Source organism: Otolemur garnettii, unplaced genomic scaffold (genome assembly GCF_000181295.1).
Source record: "Otolemur garnettii isolate 467f Iridium unplaced genomic scaffold, OtoGar3 scaffold00008, whole genome shotgun sequence".
In the NCBI taxonomy this organism is placed as follows: Eukaryota; Metazoa; Chordata; class Mammalia; order Primates; family Galagidae; genus Otolemur; species Otolemur garnettii.
The window spans coordinates 16,410,724-16,432,098 of NW_003852403.1; the positions used below are offsets into that span (position 1 = coordinate 16,410,724).

At 41.5% G+C, this 21,375-nt stretch overlaps 1 protein-coding gene and 1 pseudogene across 1 annotated transcript in view; both read right to left on the reverse strand.

The window, feature by feature from the left end:
• The window catches only part of KIF1BP (KIF1 binding protein), a 34,643-nt gene that overhangs the window by 7,399 nt on the left and 5,869 nt on the right, over positions 1 to 21,375 (reverse strand). The window contains exons 2-5 of the mRNA XM_003783608.2: positions 15,595 to 15,693; positions 12,869 to 12,948; positions 12,362 to 12,545; positions 9,410 to 9,494 (exon numbers count right to left, since the gene is read on the reverse strand). Of these exons, the coding sequence (XP_003783656.1) occupies positions 9,410 to 9,494; positions 12,362 to 12,545; positions 12,869 to 12,948; positions 15,595 to 15,693 (448 nt within the window). The remainder of the gene's footprint in view (positions 1 to 9,409; positions 9,495 to 12,361; positions 12,546 to 12,868; positions 12,949 to 15,594; positions 15,694 to 21,375) is intronic.
• Positions 4,045 to 4,688, reverse strand: LOC105886383 (annotated as a pseudogene).

Here is a 21,375-nt window from a genome sequence, read left to right on the forward strand (position 1 = left end):
AACTCCTGGGCTTAGGTGAGTCTCTTGCCTCAGCCTCCTGAGTAGCTGGGACTACAGGCACCCGCCACAACACCCAGGTATTTTTTTGTTGTTGCAGTTTGGCCAGGGCTGTGTTTGAACCTGCCACCCTCGGTATATGGGGCTGGCACCCTAATCACTGAGTCACAGGCGCCACTGAAGACAAGTACTTTTTAGACTTCAATGAATCTATAATTGGACACAGAAAATAAAGTGAAAACCCAACTATTTAATGTGATAATGTACACTCTTAACTCTTCAGAGTGTTTGCACTCTTATGATCCACAATTAGAGTGTTCATTTGTAAAGAAAACATGATGTTCCAAAATCTAAAATGTCTTAGAGACTGTTCAGCAGTGAGTTAGAGAATTAAACAGAGGATAATGGAAATGATGAACTTCAGTCCCTGAGTAGCCACTGAATGAATGTGATTCTTTTTCTTCTCAGCAATTCTTTTATGATTGCCTTCCCTTCTTGTTTCACTCACTTCCCTCTATCTCAGAAGAAAGTTCGAAAACCGTGGATACCTAGAAAAACCTTTAGTCTTATACCTCAATCATCTTTTCAGAACTGAGTTTTTTTTTTTTTTGAGACAGAGGCTTGTCACCCTTGGTGGACTGCTGTGGCATCATAGCTCACAGCAACCTCTAACTCTTGGGCTCTAGCAATTCTATTGCCTCAGCCTCCCAAGTAGCTGGGACTACAGGTGCCCACCATGATACCCAGCTATTTTCTTTTTTCAGTTTTTGGCCGGGGCTGGGTTTGAACCCACCACCTCTGGTATATGGGGCAGCACCCTACTCCTTGAGCCACAGGCACCTCCCTGAGTTTTGTTTTTTGAGACAGAGTCTTACTTTGTCACCCTCGGTAGAGTGCCATGATGTCACAGCTCACAGCAACTCCAACTCTTGGGCTTCAGTGATTCTCTTGCCTTAGCCTCCCGAGTAGTTGGGACTATAGGCGCCCGCCACAACACCTGGCTATTTTTTGTTGCAGTTGCCACTGCTGTTTTAGCTGGTCAGGGCTGGGTTCAAACCTAGCACCCTCAGCATATGGGGCTGGCGCCCTACCCAGTGAGCCACAGGCACCACCCACCATTTGAGTTTTATTTTTTTTTAGACAGAGCCTCAAGCTGTCCCCCTAGGTAGAGTCCCATGGCATCACCGCTCACAGCAACCTCCAACTCCTGGGCTCAAGCAAGTCTCCTGCCTCACCCTCCCAAGTAGCTGGACCACAGGTGCCCACCACAACGCCCAGCTATTTTTTGGTTGCAGCCATCATTGTTTGGTGGGCCTGGGCTACATTCGAACCCACTACCTTAGGTGTATGTGGCTGGTGCCCTAGCCACTGGCGCCCCAGGCGCCAAGCCACCATTTGAGTTTTAAATAGGCGAAGTGACAGCAACTAGTCTCTGAGCTATAAATATCAATATAGTTTTATGCAACAAGCAATACTTATTTTAAGTCTTTCTTGGTTAACATCATCTAAGGCTGTATTAGTAGAATGAAAAGAGAAAAGCAGGCAAGCGGCTCAGTGGGCAGGGTGCCAGCCCCATATACCAAGGGTTGTGGGTTCAAACACAGCTCTGGTCAAACTGCAACAAAAAGTAGTCAGGCATTGTGGCTGGAGCCTGTAGTCCCAGCTACTCGGTTAGCTGAGGCAAGAGAATTGCCTAAGCCCAAGAGTTGGAGGTTGCTGTGAGCTGTGTGATGCTATAGCACTCTACTGTGGGCAATAAAGTGAAACTGTCTCTACCAAAAAAGAAAAAATGCAGGGGAGGTTTTTGAAAACAGTATTAGTGTTCTCAAAAGTTAGAACAATGGCTAGAACATTCAAGTCAAAGTTTTGTTTTTGAGACAGAGCCTCAAGCTGTCACCCTGGGAAGAATGCCCTGTGGTCACAACTCACAGTGACCTCCAACTCCTGGGCTCAAGTGACTCTCCTGCCTCAGCCTCCTGAAACTACAGGCACCCACCCCAAGGCCTGGCTATTTTTTGGTTGCAGTTGTCATTGTTTGGCAGGCCTGGGCTAGATTCAAACCTGCCAGCTCTGGTGTACATGGCTGGCACCTTAGGCCGCTTGAGCTAGAGGCACCGTGCCTCAAGTCAAAGTTTTAAGTTGGACCAGGCATGGTGGCTCACGCCTGTAATCCAGCACTCTGGGAGGCCAAGGCAGGTAGATTGCCTGAGCTCACAGGTCTGAGACCAGCCTCAGACAGAGTGAGGCCTCATCTCTAAAAATAGATGAGCGTTGCAGTGGCACCTATAGTCCCAGCTACTCGGGAGGCTGAGGCAAGAGAATCACTTGAGCCCAAGAGTTTGAGGTTGTTGTGAGCTATGACGCCACAGCACTCTACCCAGTGAGACTCCAAAAAAAAAATTTTTTTTTAAGTTGATCTCCTTAGGTGATTGAGCTATCACTCTGCTAAGTATTTCTAATTTTCCTAGTTGAACTTTTAATTATTCCTACAGTTTTGAAGAATTTAATTACTAGCTATAGCATTTACTTGGAATATACTAGGCAGTAGAAAAAATACATGAAACTAAATTGGTATTAAACTTACGGTTTCAAGTGGATGTCCATTAAAAACAGAAAAGTATTTGCGTAAGTATGAGAGTTTTCTTTTATGGCTTCTAAATAAAATATAAGGAATAGATCACTACATCTCCCTTTTTGTCATGGAGGTTCCATGTTCAGGGCAATTGCTTTTTAATCCTGGCTATCTAAAATTTTTTCCTTTGTTTTGATATTTGTAAATTTTAAAAGTTAGTGTCAGCAAGTTAATGAAATTATGCTTCTATATTGGGACATATTTCAATTACTGAGTATAGTACTGCTGCTATGGCTTTTTTAGTTTAAAATGTATGAGTTGGCTCGGCGCCTGTGGCTCAAGCGGCTAAGGCACCAGCCACATACAACTAAGGTGGTGGGTTCGAATCCCCAGCCCAGGCCCGCCAAACAATGATGGCTGCAACCAAAAAATGGCCAGGCGTTATGGCGGGTGCCTGTAGTCCCAGCGACTTGGGAGGCTGAGGCAGGAGACTCGCTTGAGCCCAGGAGTTGGAGGTTGCTGTGAGCATGATGCCATGGCACTCTACCCAGGGGGGATAGCTTGAGGCTCCGTCTCAAAAAAAAAAAAAAAGAAAAAATGTATGAGTTGGTGTTTTTTTTTTTTTTTTTTTTTGAGACAGAGCCTCAAGCTGTCCCCCTGGGCAGAGTGCCGTGGCATTACAGCTCACAGCAACCTCCAACTCCTGGGCTCAAGCGAGTCTCCTGCCTCTGCCTCCCAAGTAGCTGGGACCACAGGCGCCCGCCACAACGCCCGGCCATTTTTTGGTTGCAGCCGTCATTGTTGTTTGGCGGGTCCGGGCTGGGGATTCGAACCCGCCACCTTAGGTGTACGTGGCTGGCGCCTTAACCGGTTGAGCTATAGGCGCCGAGACGAGTTGGTGTTTTAAAGTAAAAATTATGAGCTATTTGTGGAGAAACTAAAAAAGTTGCACAACCAACTGAAATAACACACTTCAGTTTAATAGGGGGTTGGGAATCTCCAAAAGACTAATACTTTTCTTCTGATTTTAAAAACTGAATGGCCTGTTCTAGTTTCTAAGAATTCTCATTGTTTACATACAATGCCAGATTATAAATTTTTTTAATAGTCAAGTTTTGTTTTAATTAAGTCTAGGATATCTCATTTATTGGCTCTGTAACTTACATATTTAAAGAAACATTAGACAATCATGACAATTTATAAATGTAAGGTGCCATTACTGAGTAGATTCCTCAGTGAGTGGAGGCATTCCTTCCCTCACCAACTAATGAAGCAGCAATATGCATTAGTTCACTTTTTATTTTATTTGAAGGAAAGAAGGAGGGAGAAAGGCAGAGACGGGGAGAGAGACAGGGGGAGAGAGTGCTAGGGAAGAAGGGAGGGAAGAAGGGAGGGAGGAAAGGAGGGAGAGAGGGAGGGAGGGAGGAAGGATCATTAGTTTACTTTTATTAGTAGATGATACACTGCAGCAAATGCTAATCCTCTGTTCCCCGGGGTTTATTTTGTGTATATATGTGAGTTGGATGAAATGTATGAACAATCTCTCTTATAATCAACAAGCTGGGCTTGCGCTTTCAGTGAAGATTGATGGCGTCTAAATCAAGTCATCTGACCTATCTCCATAAGTAAGAACTCTCTGAACTGCTTCCTCAAAGGATGCTGCAACATTTGTAGCATCTTTTGCACTTGTTTCCAAGTAAGGATAGTCACTGTTATCCCTGCTCCAGGTCTAGGCTTCCATAGTCACCTGCTGTTCACTTATGTCAATCCTGTTACCCAAAACCACAAAAGGAAAGTTTTTGGGCTTTTTCATGTCCCCATAATACATGGATTCTTTCTTCCCGTTACTCCAGTTCTGGAAGTTTTGTGAATCAACACTAAAAGTAAGCAGGCCAACAGTCAGGTCAGAACCGTTGTAAAATGATATGCTCAGGCTTCAAAATTGCTCCTCACCGGCTGTGTCCCAAATCGGCATGGTAACCAAATGTCCATCCACCTCCAAATCTTTAAAAATTTCACACCTACTGTATGGAAGAGCTGTATATCTGTTCATAAGAGAACTTTTCCTAATTCCACCATCTCCAAGGAGAATTACTTTAAAAACTGATTTTCCTGCCATTATTAATCTCAAGAGCTTTGAGATTAATCACTCAATTCAGACATCATTATCTCCTGTGGTTGTTGAGAAGATTCACTTAGACGCTGAAGGAAAGTGTTTCATCACAATGCCAGGCTCCTTATAGGATAGTGGGTCTCAACCTTCTTAATGCCACGACCCTTTAATACAGCTCCTCATGTTGTGGTGACCCCTCAACCATAAAATTATTTTCGTTGCTACCTTATAACTATAATTTTGCTACTGTTATGAATCATAATGTAAATATCTGATATGCAGGATGGTCTTAGGCTACCCTGTGAAAGGGTCATTTGACCCCCAAAGGGGTCGTGACCCACAGGTTGAGAACCGCTGTTATAGGAGAATAGGAAGTTTCTTCAGGCTCGTGGCCATATGTGGAGGATGCTCTTGGACCTCTAGGATGACATGTCTGAGTGCAATGAGGACAGAAAGAGGACCATGGACCTGGCGGGCAGGAGTCGGGATGGGATGCACTGCTCCCATCTGGTGCAAAGGGAACAACATGGGGACAGGCCAGGCTGCTGTCTTTCTGAAATATGGGTGAGGAGGCACTCCAATGGAACACAGAATATGTAGCCAATGATGAAAGGGGATTTCTTTTCTTTTTTTTTTTCTTATACATCCCTTGATTCTGATCTGTTTAGACTGGCAGTTCAAGGTGTTTGGAAATGTCTCTCGGTTGGTCAGGATTTGGAACACAGGTCTTAGAAGCTGTAGATATGGTTAAGAGTTAAACTCAAGATCAGTGATAGCTGTAGCCCCACAATCACGGCACACTGGAAAAGGCATTGATCTAGCATTCTAGATCTTCTTTACCAGGGACATCACACAGCTTTACAAATTCATCTATTTCATAGGGACTAGAGGCCCAAGGAATTAGAATCGCCCAGACCTATCCGTTGAACTGCAAGAGGCTGAGAGTCCCCTGATGAATCCCACACAGAAGCACCAAGCTTCTCAATACCAGAAAGCTCGTGTGGATAGATGCATCTGCAATGCCAGGACTCACTGGATGACTGGATGAATGTTTTTAGTACTTATGAGTAAGGGGGTCTGGTAGTAGTAGTAGTAGTCTGGTCTTGATGCTCCTGGTGTCATACTTGGCTGAGGCTGTTCCTGCTCCCACTGCTCCTTCCTCCATCTGACACTCGGTTTCCTGAACCAAGTCATTATTATTTATTTATTTTTTGAGACAGTCTCATTTGTCACCCTCAGTAGAATGCCATGGCATCACAGCTCATAGCAACCTCAAACTCTTGGGGTTTGCCTCAGCCTCCCAAGTAGCTACGGGTGCCTGCCACAATGCTCGGCTATTTTTTTTGTTGTTGTTGTAGTTGTCATTGTTGGTTAGCTGGCTCAGGCTGGGTTTGAACCCACCAACTTCAGTGTATGTAACTGGCGCCATAACCACTGTGCTACAGGCGCCAAGCTGAACCAAGTATTATTACTGATCCATTAAGGTTGGATTTTGAAGCCCAAGTTCATTATGTTAGCACAGTCTGGGTACATGGTTTTTGTAAACTCTGCTGGCAATTCTACCAGTTGCTCCAGACTGAAGGTTGTGCGGTGCCTGATGAGTATATCCTGGCTTTCCTGACTTGCTAGTAGACATGTTATCTCTCAGAAGTGCCGAGTTCCTTACTCTGTATCTAAAATGCTTATTTGTAAGATAAAATCTATATATTAACTTTCTTATCAATCATCTTCTTATACAATCAAAATTAGAGTTCTTTGGTTTGAAAACAACACTTAGAGTCTCCTGATATTTTTTTTTTTTTTTTTGAGACAGAGTCTCACTTTGTCACCCTGAGTAGAGTGCCACTGCATCACAGCTCATAGCAACTTCAAACTCTTGGGCTCAAGCAATTCTCTGGCCTCAGTCTCCCAAGTAGCTGGGACTACAGGTGCCTGCCATAATGCCTGGCTCTCCTGATACCTTTTAAGATTTATTTAGCTTTGTGGGTAATATTTTCATTCAAATAAAGGTAGGTTTTATACTTGGTAGAACCTTTTGTTCCTACTTTAACGTTCTTTGTATGGCAGTATGTATATAATGTTTTAATACGTTCCTTAAGAATCTCTCTTTAGGCTCAGCACCTGTAGCTCAAGCAGCTAAAGCGCCAGCCACATACACCAGAGTTGGTAGGTTCGAATCCAGCCTGGGCATGCCAAACAACAATGACAACTACAACCAAAAAATAGTCAGGCATTGTGGTGGGCACTTGTAGTCCCAAACAAGAGTGAGACCCTGTCTCTACTAAAAATAGAAAAATTAGCCAGGCATTATAGTGGTTGCCTATAGTCCCAGCTACTCTGGCAGCTGAGGCCAGAGGATCTCTTAAACCCAGGAGTTTGAGGGTGCTGTGAGCTATGACTCCAGGCCACTCTAGCCTATGACAATAGAAAAAGACTCTGTCTCCAAAAAAAAAAAAAAAAAAAAAAAAAAAAGAGCCAGAGGCAGTGGCTTCCACCTGTAATCCCAGCACTCTGGGAAGCTTAGGAGGGAGAATTGCTTGAGTTCAGGAGTTCGAGCTGCCTGAACGAGAGTGAGACCTCCGACTCATTTAAAAAAAAACAAAAAACAAAAAACAAAAAAAAAACAAAACCCAGACAGGTGCTGCAGTGAGTGCCTGTAATCCCAGAAGCGTCTGGAAACTGAGGCAGTGGGATGCCCACAGCCCAAGTCTGAGGTCGCAGTGAGCTATGACATCATTGCACTCTGCTCAGGGCATAGGGTAAGATTCTGTCTCAACAAAAAAAAAAAAAAGAAAGAAAAGAATCACTCCTTAAGAACTTTAAAGCTAAAACTTTCATTCAACTGCACATTGAATAAAGCCATGACAATGTTTAAAAAAATTATGAACTTACAAAAATCTGTTAAATGACTCAAATATACATGTTAACTGTAATTTTTTTAAAGATTAAATAAACATTATAATTAAAAATAAATATTGTAATGTATCACTTATGCATGCAGTTCTCCAATCAAAAATATTCGATATAGGCGGTACCTGTAGCACAGTGGTGACGGCACCCACCACATACACTGAGGGTGGCGGGTTCAAACCCAGCCCAAGCCTGCTAAAACAATAATGACAACTGCGACAAAAATATAGCCAGGTGTTGTGGTGGGCACCTGCAGTCCTACCTACTTGGGAGGCTAAGGCAAGAGAATTGCTTAAGCCCAAGAGTTTGAGGTTGCTGTGAGCTGTGATACCACAGCTATCTACTCAGGGTGACAGCTTGAGACTCTCTCTCTCTCAAAAAAAAAAAAAAATTGATATAAATCTTGGCATAAGGAAACATCAGACAAACCCCAAGTGATGGAAATTCTATGAAATAACTGGCCTGTATTCTTCAAAAATGCCATGTAATAGAAGAAGGGGAAAAAAAGGCTAAAGAACTATTCCAGATGAAAGAAGACTAATGAGATATGACAATTGAATGCAATACACAATTTTGAACTGCATAATCCAGTACTGGGGGAAAAATGCTCAAAAAGATATTGAGGAGGATTAGTGCTTGTAGCACAGTGGTTATGGTGCCAGGTACCTACACTGAGCCTGGTGAGTTCAAACCCAGCCTAGGCCAGCTAAAGTGACAATGACTACTGCAATGACAACAACAAAAAAAAGCTGGGTGTTGTGGTGGGCACCTGTAGTCCCAGCTACTTGGGAGGCTGAGGTAAGAGAATCACTTAAGCCCAAGAGTTGGAGGTTGCTGTGAGCTGTGACGCCACAGCACTCTACTGAGGGAGAAATGGTGAGTCTCCAAATCAAAAAAAAAAAAAAAAAAAAGCCGGGCATTGTGGCAGGTGCCTGTAGTCCCAACTACTCAGGAGGCTGAGGTAAGAGAATTGCTTGAGCCCAGAGATTTGAGGTTTCTGGGAGCTATGATACTATGACACTCTACCCAGGGTGACAGAGTAAGACTCTGTCTCAAAAAATAAAAGGTAAAGGAACCTAATGTATATAACCTTCTGTCAAATGGCTTGAAGAAAAAAATATTTGATTGGAAATGAGGAAAATATAAAAAGCTGGTGAATTTAGGAAAAGGGCATATAGTACTTCTTTGTTCTGTTCTTGTAACCTTTCTAAAGTTTAATTTTTTTTTTTGGTCGAGACAGAGTTCTACACTGCGCCCTGAGCAGAGTGCAGTGGTGTCAGAGCTCACCGCAACCTCAGACTCCAGCTGTGGATAGCCGGCTGCCTCAGCCTCCAAAGCTGCTGGGATTACAGGCACTCACTGCAGCGCCTAGCTGGGTTTTTCCATTTTTTTCATGAGTCAGGGGAGTCTCGAAACCTGAGCTCGAGCAATCCTCCCTCCTCAGCCTCCCACAGTGCTGGGATTATAGGCATGAGCCACTGCCCCTAGCAATAATTTTTTTTTTTTTTTTTTTAAGAAACAGAGTCTCATTTTGTCACCCTCGGTCATGGTGTCACAGCTCACAGCAACCTCCAGCTCTTGGGCTTAGGCGATTCTCCTGCTTCAGCCTCCTAAGTAGCTGGGACCACAGGCACCTACTAGAACGCCTGGCTATTTTTTTGTTGCAGTTTGGCTGGGGCTGAGTTCGAACCCGCCACCCTTGGTGTATGGGGCTGGTGCCCTACTCAGTGAGCCACAGGCACTGCCCAAGTTTAAAATAATTTTTTTAAAAAAGTTTTTGAAAATCTATGTAATAAAACATGCTCAGATAAACTTACTGTCTTCTGTGGCTGATACTTTTCCAGTTTGACCAAAAATGACGTTAGCAGCTGATAAACAATGCCTGGCCTCCATAAAGCATAGCTGTTGGGAAAATAAACAACAGGAATATAAATTCGCAACTAATACTTGCATGAAGTTTTTCAATATCAGAAAAACTATAAAATCAGGTAAAATACTCTACTAAGGAGGCCCTTGTACAATGGTAGGACATTAAGAAGGTATGAGAGACTTATATTATCCAATTAAAAAGCTCCCTCAAAGATTAAAACAACAATGCCTCCAAACTCTTAATAATAATCTAAACTACCTGACATACAACTACTAATTCAAAGTGAGTTCTTCATGTAACCAATAAATACAGAGGTCAAATGTGTTTCATAACCAATAAATTCTAGACTCAAACTGCCTCTAAGAGTCCTTTAGGTTCAGTAAATAGCCAAAATTCATGCACAATAAATTTTTAGACCCATTACATTCTGACAGAGGATTGAAGATTTAACTTTTATTAGGTTTAGTGATCCTGTTTACATACTACTGTTCAAAGCATAAACTCTGGTAAGAACAGAGTCCTTTGAAATTTACATATAAGGTTTCCCACCAAGTTTTAAGTTAACAGATTTCTACAGACAACTTTATGAAATTGACCAACATATTTGAAGACTTCATATTTCAAATGTGGGCATAATGAACATCTCAAATGCTTAGAGACGATCTCCTCATTAATATAAACATTTTGTATTTGTCATATAAGTCACAGGACCACCCAGCAGAAGTATAAAGTTAAAGTCTAACTTCAAGGTGGAAGCCACCCTCACTAAATAGAGTATTTTATGAGTAATATCTGAAAGGCTTTTAATGGTTACCTATGACTTTAAAAACCTCAGAATTAAATGTCTCTCTCCGTTATGGCAAATTCAGAAGCCATCTTGAGAATATCTGGGCACCATTTGCAACATTAGCCCAGCAACATTTATAGATCAAAATATTGGTGTTAAATCTTGTAAGTCAAAAGAAAGTTACAGTCTACATAAAGAAAATTCAATTATTCCTTTACAACCCTTCATCCATTATATCACTTCAGCTTTGTCCAGACTGCCTCCCTATGAGCAACCACTGCCAGAACAGTGAGGACCTTTTGCCCTCTAGGTGGCTGGTAAATGTGGGACTTTAGCACCTGCAGGTAGGGGTCTCACCAACTAATAAAACCTCATCACTGGAATCAGATGAAGATGATAATGATATAAATGACAAGTTGCATTTTTAAAAACATGATTCAAATCCCTCTTTATAAAATATAACTTAGCTGGTTGTAATAAAAACTCAAGATTTTGGTAAAAAACAAAAGTACAGCGTGGGAAAGGTACTCATGAAAATTACTGCATGCTCCACAAATGTAATGCTTAACAACTTTAAATTTTTAATTACATTTTAAATTAATATCTAGATATCTTAGTACTACCAATGTCCATGGAGTTTTAAGTATCAATTAAACTCTTACTGAATGTGTAATTTTAAAGTTGGTAAGCAGAATGAATAAGGGGCCTTCAATAGCTATAAAAAAGGTGCTACAAGCAGAGGCACTGGATAATACTTTTTGATGATGACCACAATGAAATGAATTCATGAGAATTAGAGTTAACTGAATGCTCTGTTATATATAATAGCGTTACTTACGCGCTTGATCTTAGATCAAAGTCTTAGAAGCGATGCTGCAGTCACCACAGCACTTTCTTGCCTGCTAATAGCTTTTCTGAATGAAATTCTGTGGGACAATACTTTAATCATAGGGCACATTGACAGAACCAACACTAACAAAAGGCTTAGAGAAGATAAAGGCCTAAGGATAAGGCAGCAAGTAACCAAAGAGATGAAAGAAGGAACTCTGGTAAGCAGAGAATTACCAAAATTTCAGAGGCTTGTGAAATACAAATACAAATAAAAGTAATTTCTATTGCCAAGATGTTTTATTAAGAATTAATAGAAAGTCTGGTTGGGAAAGGTGGCTTAAAATTGTTTCTGTACTTAGAAACTCTTAAGGACTAAACAAATAAATGGGTCAATTAAGAGTACATCAACATGATCTGAGCAATCTTGATAAACAACTAAGAAGATCAAACACTGTCTTTGTATAAAAGTTCAAAAGAAGTATGTCATAAAGATTTGGAACTTTGGAACTCAGCAGAGATATTTCCAACTCTGAAAAATTATAGAGGAGTTAATTCTGAAAAGTAACTGAAATGCATCACGTGCTTTTATCAAAGCCCACATTTAACAGTCAACTTCCTCAGACAAATTCTCAGAGTTACCAGATTACTGTTACATAAAGATAAAGTTATATCTACAAGATAAAATCTGCAACTTAAGGTAATATCTCACTGAAATAAATTGAATCAGCATGCCTATGTCAAAAAAATTACAAAAAAATCTGTAATTTGGCTCGGCGCCTATAGCTCAACCGGCTGGGGCGCCAGCCACGTACACCTAGGGTGGCGGGTTCGAATCCCCAGCCCGGACCCGCCAAACAACAATGACAGCTGCAACCAAAAAATGGCCGGGCGTTGTGGCGGGCGCCTGTGGTCCCAGCTACTTGGGAGGCGGAGGCAGGAGACTCGCTTGAGCCCAGGAGTTGGAGGTTTCTGTGAGCTGTAATGCCATGGCACTCTACCCAGGGGGACAGCTTGAGGCTCTGTCTCAAAAAAAAAAAAAAAAAAAAAAAAAATCTGTAATTTTAGGGGCTAGCAACATGTATTTTAAGACTTAAAAGAATTCACGTATGAAAAGCTACAAAATTTTAGCACAGTGGCAAACTGGGCTGTGTTTTACTGTCCATTTGTACATTATAAAATACAAGCTCCCTGTTTTTAAAAGATGATATTTTGAAAGTATTATTGGTTTTATTTTTATACTCATATAGATACTCTGTTATTTAACTACTTCAAGAAGCTTACCTTATTGATGTAAAATTGTGATAAGGTGGCAGCATTAATAGCCCACTCTAAAGGATGGTAGGCACTGTGCTCAAGCTGGCGTTTTAGTGTACTGTGGCAATAATGAGCAGCCTTTTCAAACATTTCCATATGCTGGTAGACTTGAGCCAGATAATACAGGTTATGAGTATAAACCTTTTCAAATCTGCCGAGAAAAAACCAAATCAATAATTGCATAATTGTTTATAATATAAAAGTGCATTTCATACATATTTATCTTGATCCTGCCACCAACCCTCTGAGTTGGATTTGGTTATTTTATCTATTTGACAGATAAAAGAACTGAGTCTCAGATTTTAACAGGTCATGTAATCAGTAAGTGGCAAATGGAGGTTTTATTCATGTTAAAATCCACATTCTATAACCTTTATGTAAGTGTCTCAAGGGAGAAACACTGCTTTTTTGAACAATCCCCTTATCTACACTATGTGGAAATACCTTTGTGGGCTGATATCTATGCCTACTCACCTTTTTGATCTTTCTTGTTCAGTAAGTTTTTCTTCTTCAGGAAGAAAATGCTCTGTAGGATCAAGAGGAGGACTCCCAATCTATAATTAAGAAAAAAAAAGATGCCATAAAAATTTAAACTGTAAACACCAAGCACCCTCTACTGGAGGAAGTGCAAAAATCACTTCTACAAGCCAAACACACTTATTTTTTCTAGTTCACTTTCATGTGATCCCCTGAAGTGAGAGTTTTCAATCTAGGCTCCCCAAGAAGGCTTATAGCACCTCTTTGGTACTACCATAGCGGAGAGGCAGGAAGAATCTGTAGTGAACTGGGTCTTCTGACTTACTTGACCAGAGAAGCTCCATCAATTTCCATATGTTGCATTTCAGAAGGGTTTCAAAGGCCATGCATGGTGGCTCACACCTGTAGTCCTACCACGCTGGGAGGTTGAGGCAGGTGCATCACTTGAGCTAATGAGTTCAAGACCTGCCTGAGCAGGAGACCTTGTCTCCACTAAAAATGAAAAAAACTGACGCAACAGGATCACTTGAGCCCAAGAATTTGAGATTGTGAGCTATGACACCACGGCACTCTACCAAAGACAACAAAGCAAGACTTTCAAAAAAAAAAGGTTTCAAAGCTAAAAAAAGTCATTGAAAAACGATTGCCATGAAACAGCCGTTATCCAAGTACAGTACAGTATTTAGACCAGCAGCATAAGCATTATCCAAGACCTTGTTAAAAATGTAAATTCCTAGGCCCCACCCTAAAGACTACTAAATCAGAGTCTAGAAGCCTACCCTGCTGTGCTCTAATAAGCTCTCTAGGCGATTCTGATGCATGCTAAAGTTTGAGAACCATTGCCCCTAAAGATTTCAAATATTTTGCTCAAGTAGTTCATTTGCTTTCCTTTAAGCCAGCAGTTCTCAACCTGGGTTGTGACCCCTTTGTAACAATGAAAATACATCGTGGCATTAGGAAAGTTAAGAACCACTGCTTTAAGCAATGTTTCTTCATTGGAAACGAAAACAGATTTTTAGATTACAAACATAAAAAATATGTTAATAATATTTAAGGGTAATATTACAATAATAATTCCCGTATTTTTCTTTTATTTCTCTTGTTTTTAGTGGTAGATCTTACTCTGTCACCCAACCTGGAAGTACAGTAGTCCTATCATAGAAGTCACTGCAACCTCAAACACACAGGCACATGAGATCCTCCCACCTCAATCTCCCACGTAGGTGTGATTATAAGCACATGGGAGCCATCATGCCCAGCTAATATTTCTTTTTTTTTGAGACAGAGCCTCAAGCTATCCCCCTGGGTAGAGTGCCCTGGCATCACAGCTCACAGCAACCTCCTACTCCTGGGCTCAAGCGAGTCTCCTGCCTCCACCTCCCAAGTGGCTGGGACCATAGGCGCCCACCACAAGGCCTGGCTATTTTTTGGTTGCAGCCGTCATTGTTTGGCGGCCCGGGCTGGATTCGAACCTGCCACCTTAGGTGTATATGGCTGGTGCCTTAGCCACTTGAGCCACAGGCATGGAGCCTATTTCTTTTATAATTGTATTTAGACTAAGGTTGCCATTGTGCCTTTAAAAATAATTTAAAAATTTTTAAATACATGAAATTTTGTAATTTTAAAACCCCAAAGTCTTTTTTTTTCCCTTAGAAACAAAGTCTCGCTTTGTTGCCCTCAGTAGAGTTCTGCGATGTCATAGCTCACAGCAACCTCCAGCTCTTGGGCTTTGGCAATTCTCTTGCCTCAGCCTCCCAAGTAGCTGGGACTACAGGGACCTGCCACAATACCCGGCTATTTTTTGTTGCAGTTAGGCCAGGGCTGGGTTCGAACCCACCACCCTTGGTATATGGGGTTGGCACCCTACTCACTGAGCCACAGGCACCACCAACCCCAAAGTCTTTAATATACAATAATTGACTTCTCAGATAGCTCTATAGAGAAGTTCCTGGGAACGCTGAAGAGCCACAGCAAAATTACGACTGAAAAATTCTTACTATCAATTCTTGACCAGTTTGATTCAAAACTTAAAATTTAATCCTAGCACTCTGGAAGGCTGAGGTGGGTAGACTGCTTGAACTCACAAGCTCAAGACCAGCCTTAGCCAAAACAAGAACCTGTCTCTACTCAAAACAGAAAAATTAGGGCAGTGCGTGTTGCTCAGTGAGTAGGGGACCGGCCCCATAAACCGAGGGTGGCGGATTCAAACCCAGCCCCAGTCAAACTGCAACAACAAAAAAATAGCCAGGTGTTGTGGCAGGTGCCGGTGGTCCCAGCTACTCAGAAGGCTGAGGCAAGAGAATCACCTAAGCCCAAGACCTAGAGGTTGCTGTGAGCTGTGACTCCATGGCACTATACCGAGGGCGTCAAAGTGAGACTCTGTCTCTTAAAAAAAACAAACAAAAAAACAGGGCAGCACTTGTGGCTCAAAGGAGTAGGGCGCCAGCCCCATATGCCAGAGGTGGCGGGTTCAAAAACCCAGCCCTGGCCAAAAACTGGAAAAAAAAAAAAAAACACAAAAAACCCCAGAAAAAACTAGCTGGGTGTTATGGCAAGCACCTGTAGTTCTCATCTCCTGGGGAGGCTGAAGCAAGAGAACTGCTTAAGCCCAGGAGTTTGAGGTTGCTATGAGCTATGATGCCATGGCACTCTAGGTGGGGGCAACAGAGTAAAACATCTCAAAAACAAAACAAAACTTAAAATGTATCTGACATGTAACATACCTCTTTCATATACCGATTATATAGTGCTTCTGATGATTCTAAGTAAGCCTGTGCAGTTTCAATTTCTTCTCTTTCAGACCACAAGATACCGAGATTATTCTGGAAAATAAAGAAAAAAGAAACTATGATTATATAAGACTTCCAATTAAATTGCATAGTCTTAAAGTCAATATTTATTGATTGAATAGTACCAGAGGCTTTTTTTTTTCTGATCTGGATGGGATTCAATGCAGTTTAATTACCAATGAATTAGTAAATCTAAGTGATGTAAAGTCACTTCCAAGATTAGGTTACAATACACTGTGGTTTCACTGTGAATACTCTTGCTTTCTCTCTTGTGAGCCACTCTATAGAGAATAAAGGAAATGAGAGAGGTCAACAGTCTCAGGCCCTCAGATATAGTCTATGAGGAACTGAATCCTGCCAACAACCACGTGAATGAGTCCTCTCCCAATCCAGTCTGCAAGTGAGATTGCAGCTCTAGTAGGTCAACAATATGGATCAGGGACTTTGTGCCAGTGGCAATCATCTAAGCCATGCTGAGACTCCTGAGATAACAGACAAGGACAGACCAGCAACACATAATGCTTTCAAAATACTATAATCTCCCCCAGAGACAGACCTTTAATAAAGAAAAGAAATATTGTCAATAGTCTCTTGTTTGATTCAAGCCTGAAAAACAATGGGTAAACCCAGATTCCAAAATAGGCCAATATACTTGGGAGGATGAGGCAAGAGAATAGCTTAAACCCAAGAGCTGGAGTTTGCTGTGAACTGTGATGCCATAGCACTCTACCAAGGGCGACTTAGTGAAACTCTGTCTCAAAAAAAAAAAAAAAGGCCGATAATTCAAATTATATGGTATGGAAATTCTGAAAATGCCATATGCCTTTTCTTATCAGTTAAGTTGTATCCCTAATGCTTACCATTTCAAACAGTAAAATATTTGTAATTTTCAACGAGTTCTTAAAATTACAGTTTTATATAAAATTACAAATCAATAAAATTACTCTATGGGGAGTAAAGGAAATGGTAGAGGTCAATATTCTCAGACCCTCAGATAGCCAAATTACAAGGGCTTGGCACCTGTGGCTCAAGCGGCTAAGGCACCAGCCACATACACCTGAGCTGGTGGGTTCAAATCCAGCCCAGGCCCACCAAACAATAGTCCCAGCTACTTGGGAGGCTGAGGCAAGAGAATCGCTTAAGCCCAAGAGCTGGAGGTTGCTGTGAGCTGTGACGCCATAACACTCTACTGAGGGTGACATAGTGAGATGCTATCTCTAAATAAAATATAAGTTTTATTGATTCTTCTTTCTCAATGTCTTTTCTTATATTGATCTCTTCCTTTTGATTGCTCCTGTACCAATTTCCTTCTGCTACCATGAAAGCTAAAGTGAAATTGACTGGATACAGGATTATATAATAAATAACTTTAAAACCAGGTCAGTTTGTCTCCTGCTACATGTTTCTCCTATCAGACACTACAGGGCAAATTAGGCCTGTTGAAATGGTCAGAATTGAAGACTGGAGTCTAGCTTCCCTTAGACATAGGGTTAGTCTGCCTTCCATTTGTTGGGACAGTATTTCAGGTACAAGGATACTTCTGAACCTGGGGTTCTACCATATTTTCTTCACTTCCTTAGGGAAAGTAACAGGATAAGGAAACAAGAGTCTTCAACACAGATTCTTAACCTTGAGTCTATGGATCCCCACAGAATCCATGAAAAGAATTCAGAGTCCATGAATATGGATAGGAAAAAAAAGCCCACAAATTTATTTTCACTGATCTACTACAATTTAGCATTTCTTTTGATTATGAATATAAACTGCAGCAATGTTATAGTGCCTGGGACTTTGTAACCAAGAGAAATGAACAAAACTTCTTATGCTAGTTTGCAGATATCTCAGTATCATTTATCCTCATTACTTCAGAATTATCTAAGCTATTAGATACCTTTTGATACTGTTAATAAAGCATATGACTATATCACAAATTTTGTTTTAAAAATGTTTTGATAGGGCAGCACCTGTGGCTCAAAGGAGTAGGGCACCGGCCCCATATACTGGAGGTGGCGCATTCAAACCTGGCCCTGGCAAAAAACTGCAAAAAAAAAAAAAAAAAAAAAAATATATATATATATATATGTATGTATTTTGATAGTTGTACTGCTATATTGTTATATAACCTTCACACATTTAAAATCATTATTCTGGGCTCGGCGCCTGTGGCTCAAGCGGCTAAGGCGCCAGCCACATATACCTAAGGTGGCAGGTTCGAATCCCCAGCCCGGGCCCGCCAAACAACGATGGCTGCAACCAAAAAATGGCCAGGCATTGTGGCGGGCGCCTGTGGTCCCAGCTACTTGGGAGGCTGAGGCAGGAGACTCGCTTGAGCCCAGGAGTTGGAGGTTGCTATGAGTGTGATGCCATGGCACTCTACCCAGGGGGATAGCTTGAGGCTCCGTCTCAAAAAAAATAAAATAAAATCATTACTCTGGGCTTGATGCCCTGTAGCACAGTAGTTACAGTGCCAGCCACAACTGTGGTGGAACCCGGCCCGGGGCCAGTTAAACAATGACAACTGCAACAAACAGGTGTTGTGGTGAGCACCTGTAGTCGCAGCTACTTGGGAGACTGAGACAAGAGAACCACTTAATCCCAAGAGTTTGAGGTTGCTGTGAGCTGTGATGCCACCACACTCTACCAAGGGCAACATAGTGAGACTGTCTCAAAAAAGGCTCAGCACCTGTAGCTCACAGCAGCTAGGGCACCAGACACATATACTGGAGATGGAGGGTGGGAATCCAGCCTGGGCCTGCCAAACGACAACTACAACCAAAAAATAGCCAGGCATTGTGGCAGGCACCTGTAGTCCAAGCTACTTGGGAGGCTAAGGCAAGAAAATTGCTTAAGCCCAAGAGTTTGAGGTTGCTGTGAGCTATGACATCACAGCACTCTACTGGGGGTGACATAGTAAGACTGTCTCAAAAAAAGATAAAATAAAATAATAAAATCATTATTCTGTTTTATGAAGTATCAGCTTCACTATGGGCATGTGAAACACAAAAGGTTTAGAAACCCTACAGTTTAAAAGTGACTTAGTGACTTGACCATTCCACTGGCACAGAGCTCTTTGGTCTTCTGGTTTCACATAATATACCCATTCTATAATTTTTTTTTTGAGATAGAGTCTCACTCGGGCGCACTGGGATTGAGTGCCATGGCGTCACAGCTCAGAGCTACCTCAAACTCTTGGGCTCAAGCGATTCTCTTACCTCAGCCTCCCAAGTAGCTGGGAGGCATCTGCCACAATGCCCGGCTAGTTTTTCAATTTTTAGAGATGAGGTCTTGCTTTTGCTCAGGCTGGTCTCCAACATCCCAGAGTGGTAGGATTACAGGCATGTGCCACTGCGCCCAGCCTTGTAATTTTTTTTTTTTTTGCAGTTTTTGGCCGGCGCTGGGTTTGAACCCACCACCTCCGGCATATGGGGCCAGCACCCTACTCCTTTGAGAGCCACAGGAACCGCCTCAAAGCCTTGTAATTTTTTTTTAAGTGACTTGATTAGTCCTCAGTATCCAGGACTGTAAGTCATAATATACTGAGATTGGTAGTTCTCTCCTCTATGTCACATATGAGGTCTTTTCCAGGGCCCTCATAAGTATTTCAGGCTTGAAGGTCTCCACTTTCCTCCTAACTTACTGATTATCATTTTCTGATCTTAGAAATGGACACGAGTCACCTTTTCCTTATTCTTTAGTTTAGCTTATTTTTCTTTTGACGATATAGTCCTTGATATGCCATTTGGCCATGACACCAGTAAGCTACTACAGTACACTACACCTACCCTAGTCAATCTAGAGATTCTTCTAGCACCAGGAACTAGTCACATAGTCACACACATTTTGGGACTAGAATGTGTTTAATGTTTTCCCTGCTATATATCCAAGTTAGGCTATGCCATAGAAGGCAAAAACTTTGGTGTGTGATAAATATTAAACTGAATAAAGAACCTAAATTATGTCCAGAAATGAGTAAGAATCTATTTGTGGACCATAACCTATTAAGGTCCTGAAGGTTAAGACCATGTAAGGAATCTAGAATGGCTTTTTTTGTTTCTTGAGACGAAAACCTCAAATTCAGGGCTCAAGCAATCCTTCTGGCTTAGTCTCCTGAGTAGCTAGGAGTACAGGTGTGCACTACCACATTCAGCTAATTTTATTTTGCAGAGATGATGGCCCACTATTCTCCAAGCTGGTCTCCAATTCCTGACCTCAAGCAATCCTCCTATCTTAGTGCCAGGATGATAAAGTATAAGCTACCACATCTGGCCTTAGAATGGCTTTATTGGTTTTAAAATTAAATTTAGTGTTTGGAATTTATTTTTTATTTTTTAATGTTAATTCCACAGAGATAACTACTACTGACCATTTATATATATTTTTTGAATACAGTATAAATCCCATTAAGGGTAGAAAGACTACACCAAAAGGTCCTGCATCTTTCACACAACATGTTCTTGCCCTCTACCAAGCTAGGTAGGAAAAAAGTAAAACATAAAAGAAAAACAACTAAAAAAGTATTACTGGTAAATTCTACTAAACACCTAAGAAATAATACCAACTCCAGACAAACTATTTCAGAAAAGAGAAAAAGACAAAACATTTCCCATCTCATATTAAATCAAAGATACAAGAACACTATAGACTGACATCCTTCATAAACATAAATGTAGAAATTTTAAACAAAATTTTATTGAAATTAGTTCAACAATATACAAAAAAGATAGTACCTTATGACCAAATGGAGTTTATGTCAGGAACACAGGATTGGCTTAGCAATGGAAAATCTGGCCAGGCAAGGTGGCTCAAGCCTATAATTCTAGCACTCTGAGAGGCCAAGGCAAGTGGATTGCCTGAGCTCACAGGTTCCAAACCAGTCTAAGCCAGAGTGAGACCTCATCTGTAAAAATAGCCTAGTGTTGGGGCAGCACCTGTAGCTCAAAGGAGTAGAGCGCCAGCCCCATATGCCGGAGGTAGCAGGTTCAAACCTAGCCCTGGCCAAAAAATAAAATAAAATAGCCTGGTGTTGTGGCGGGCGCCTAGCAGTCCCAGCTACTCAGGCTGAGGCAATGGAATTGCTTAAGCCCAAGAGTTTGAGGTTGCTATGAGCTATGAAGCCATAGCACTCTACTGAGGGCAACAAAATGAGACTGTCTCCATAAAAAAGAACAAAAACAATGGAAAATCTATCAATGTAATTCATCCTATTAACAGACTAAAAATAAATATGAACATTTCAGCAGATAGAGCGATGAAATAATGATGTTAAAGTCAGTCCAAAAAAAGAGTATATATAGTTAAGATTTCATTAATATAAAATTCTACAAAATGCAGAGTAGAGGGCAAGAGGGAGAGAGGAAAATATATAGGAGGGAAGGTAAGGAACACACGTTACCTCTGAGAGCAGCATTTGTTTCACAGGTTTATTTTATTTTATTTTATTTTTTGAGATAGAGTCTCACTTTGTTGCTCACCACACTACTTTTAGAAACAAGGTCTGGCTCTGGTTCAGGCTGGTCTTGAACTCAGGCGATCCGCCCACCTTGGCCTCCCAGAGTGCCGAGATTATAGGTACGAGCAACCGAGCTTGGCCTTCACAGGTTTACTCTTTTTTTTTGAGACAGAGCCTCAAGCTATCACCCTGGGTAGAGTGCCATGGCTTCACTGCTCACAGCAACCTCCAACTCCTGGGCTCAAGCGAGTCTCCTGCCTCCGCCT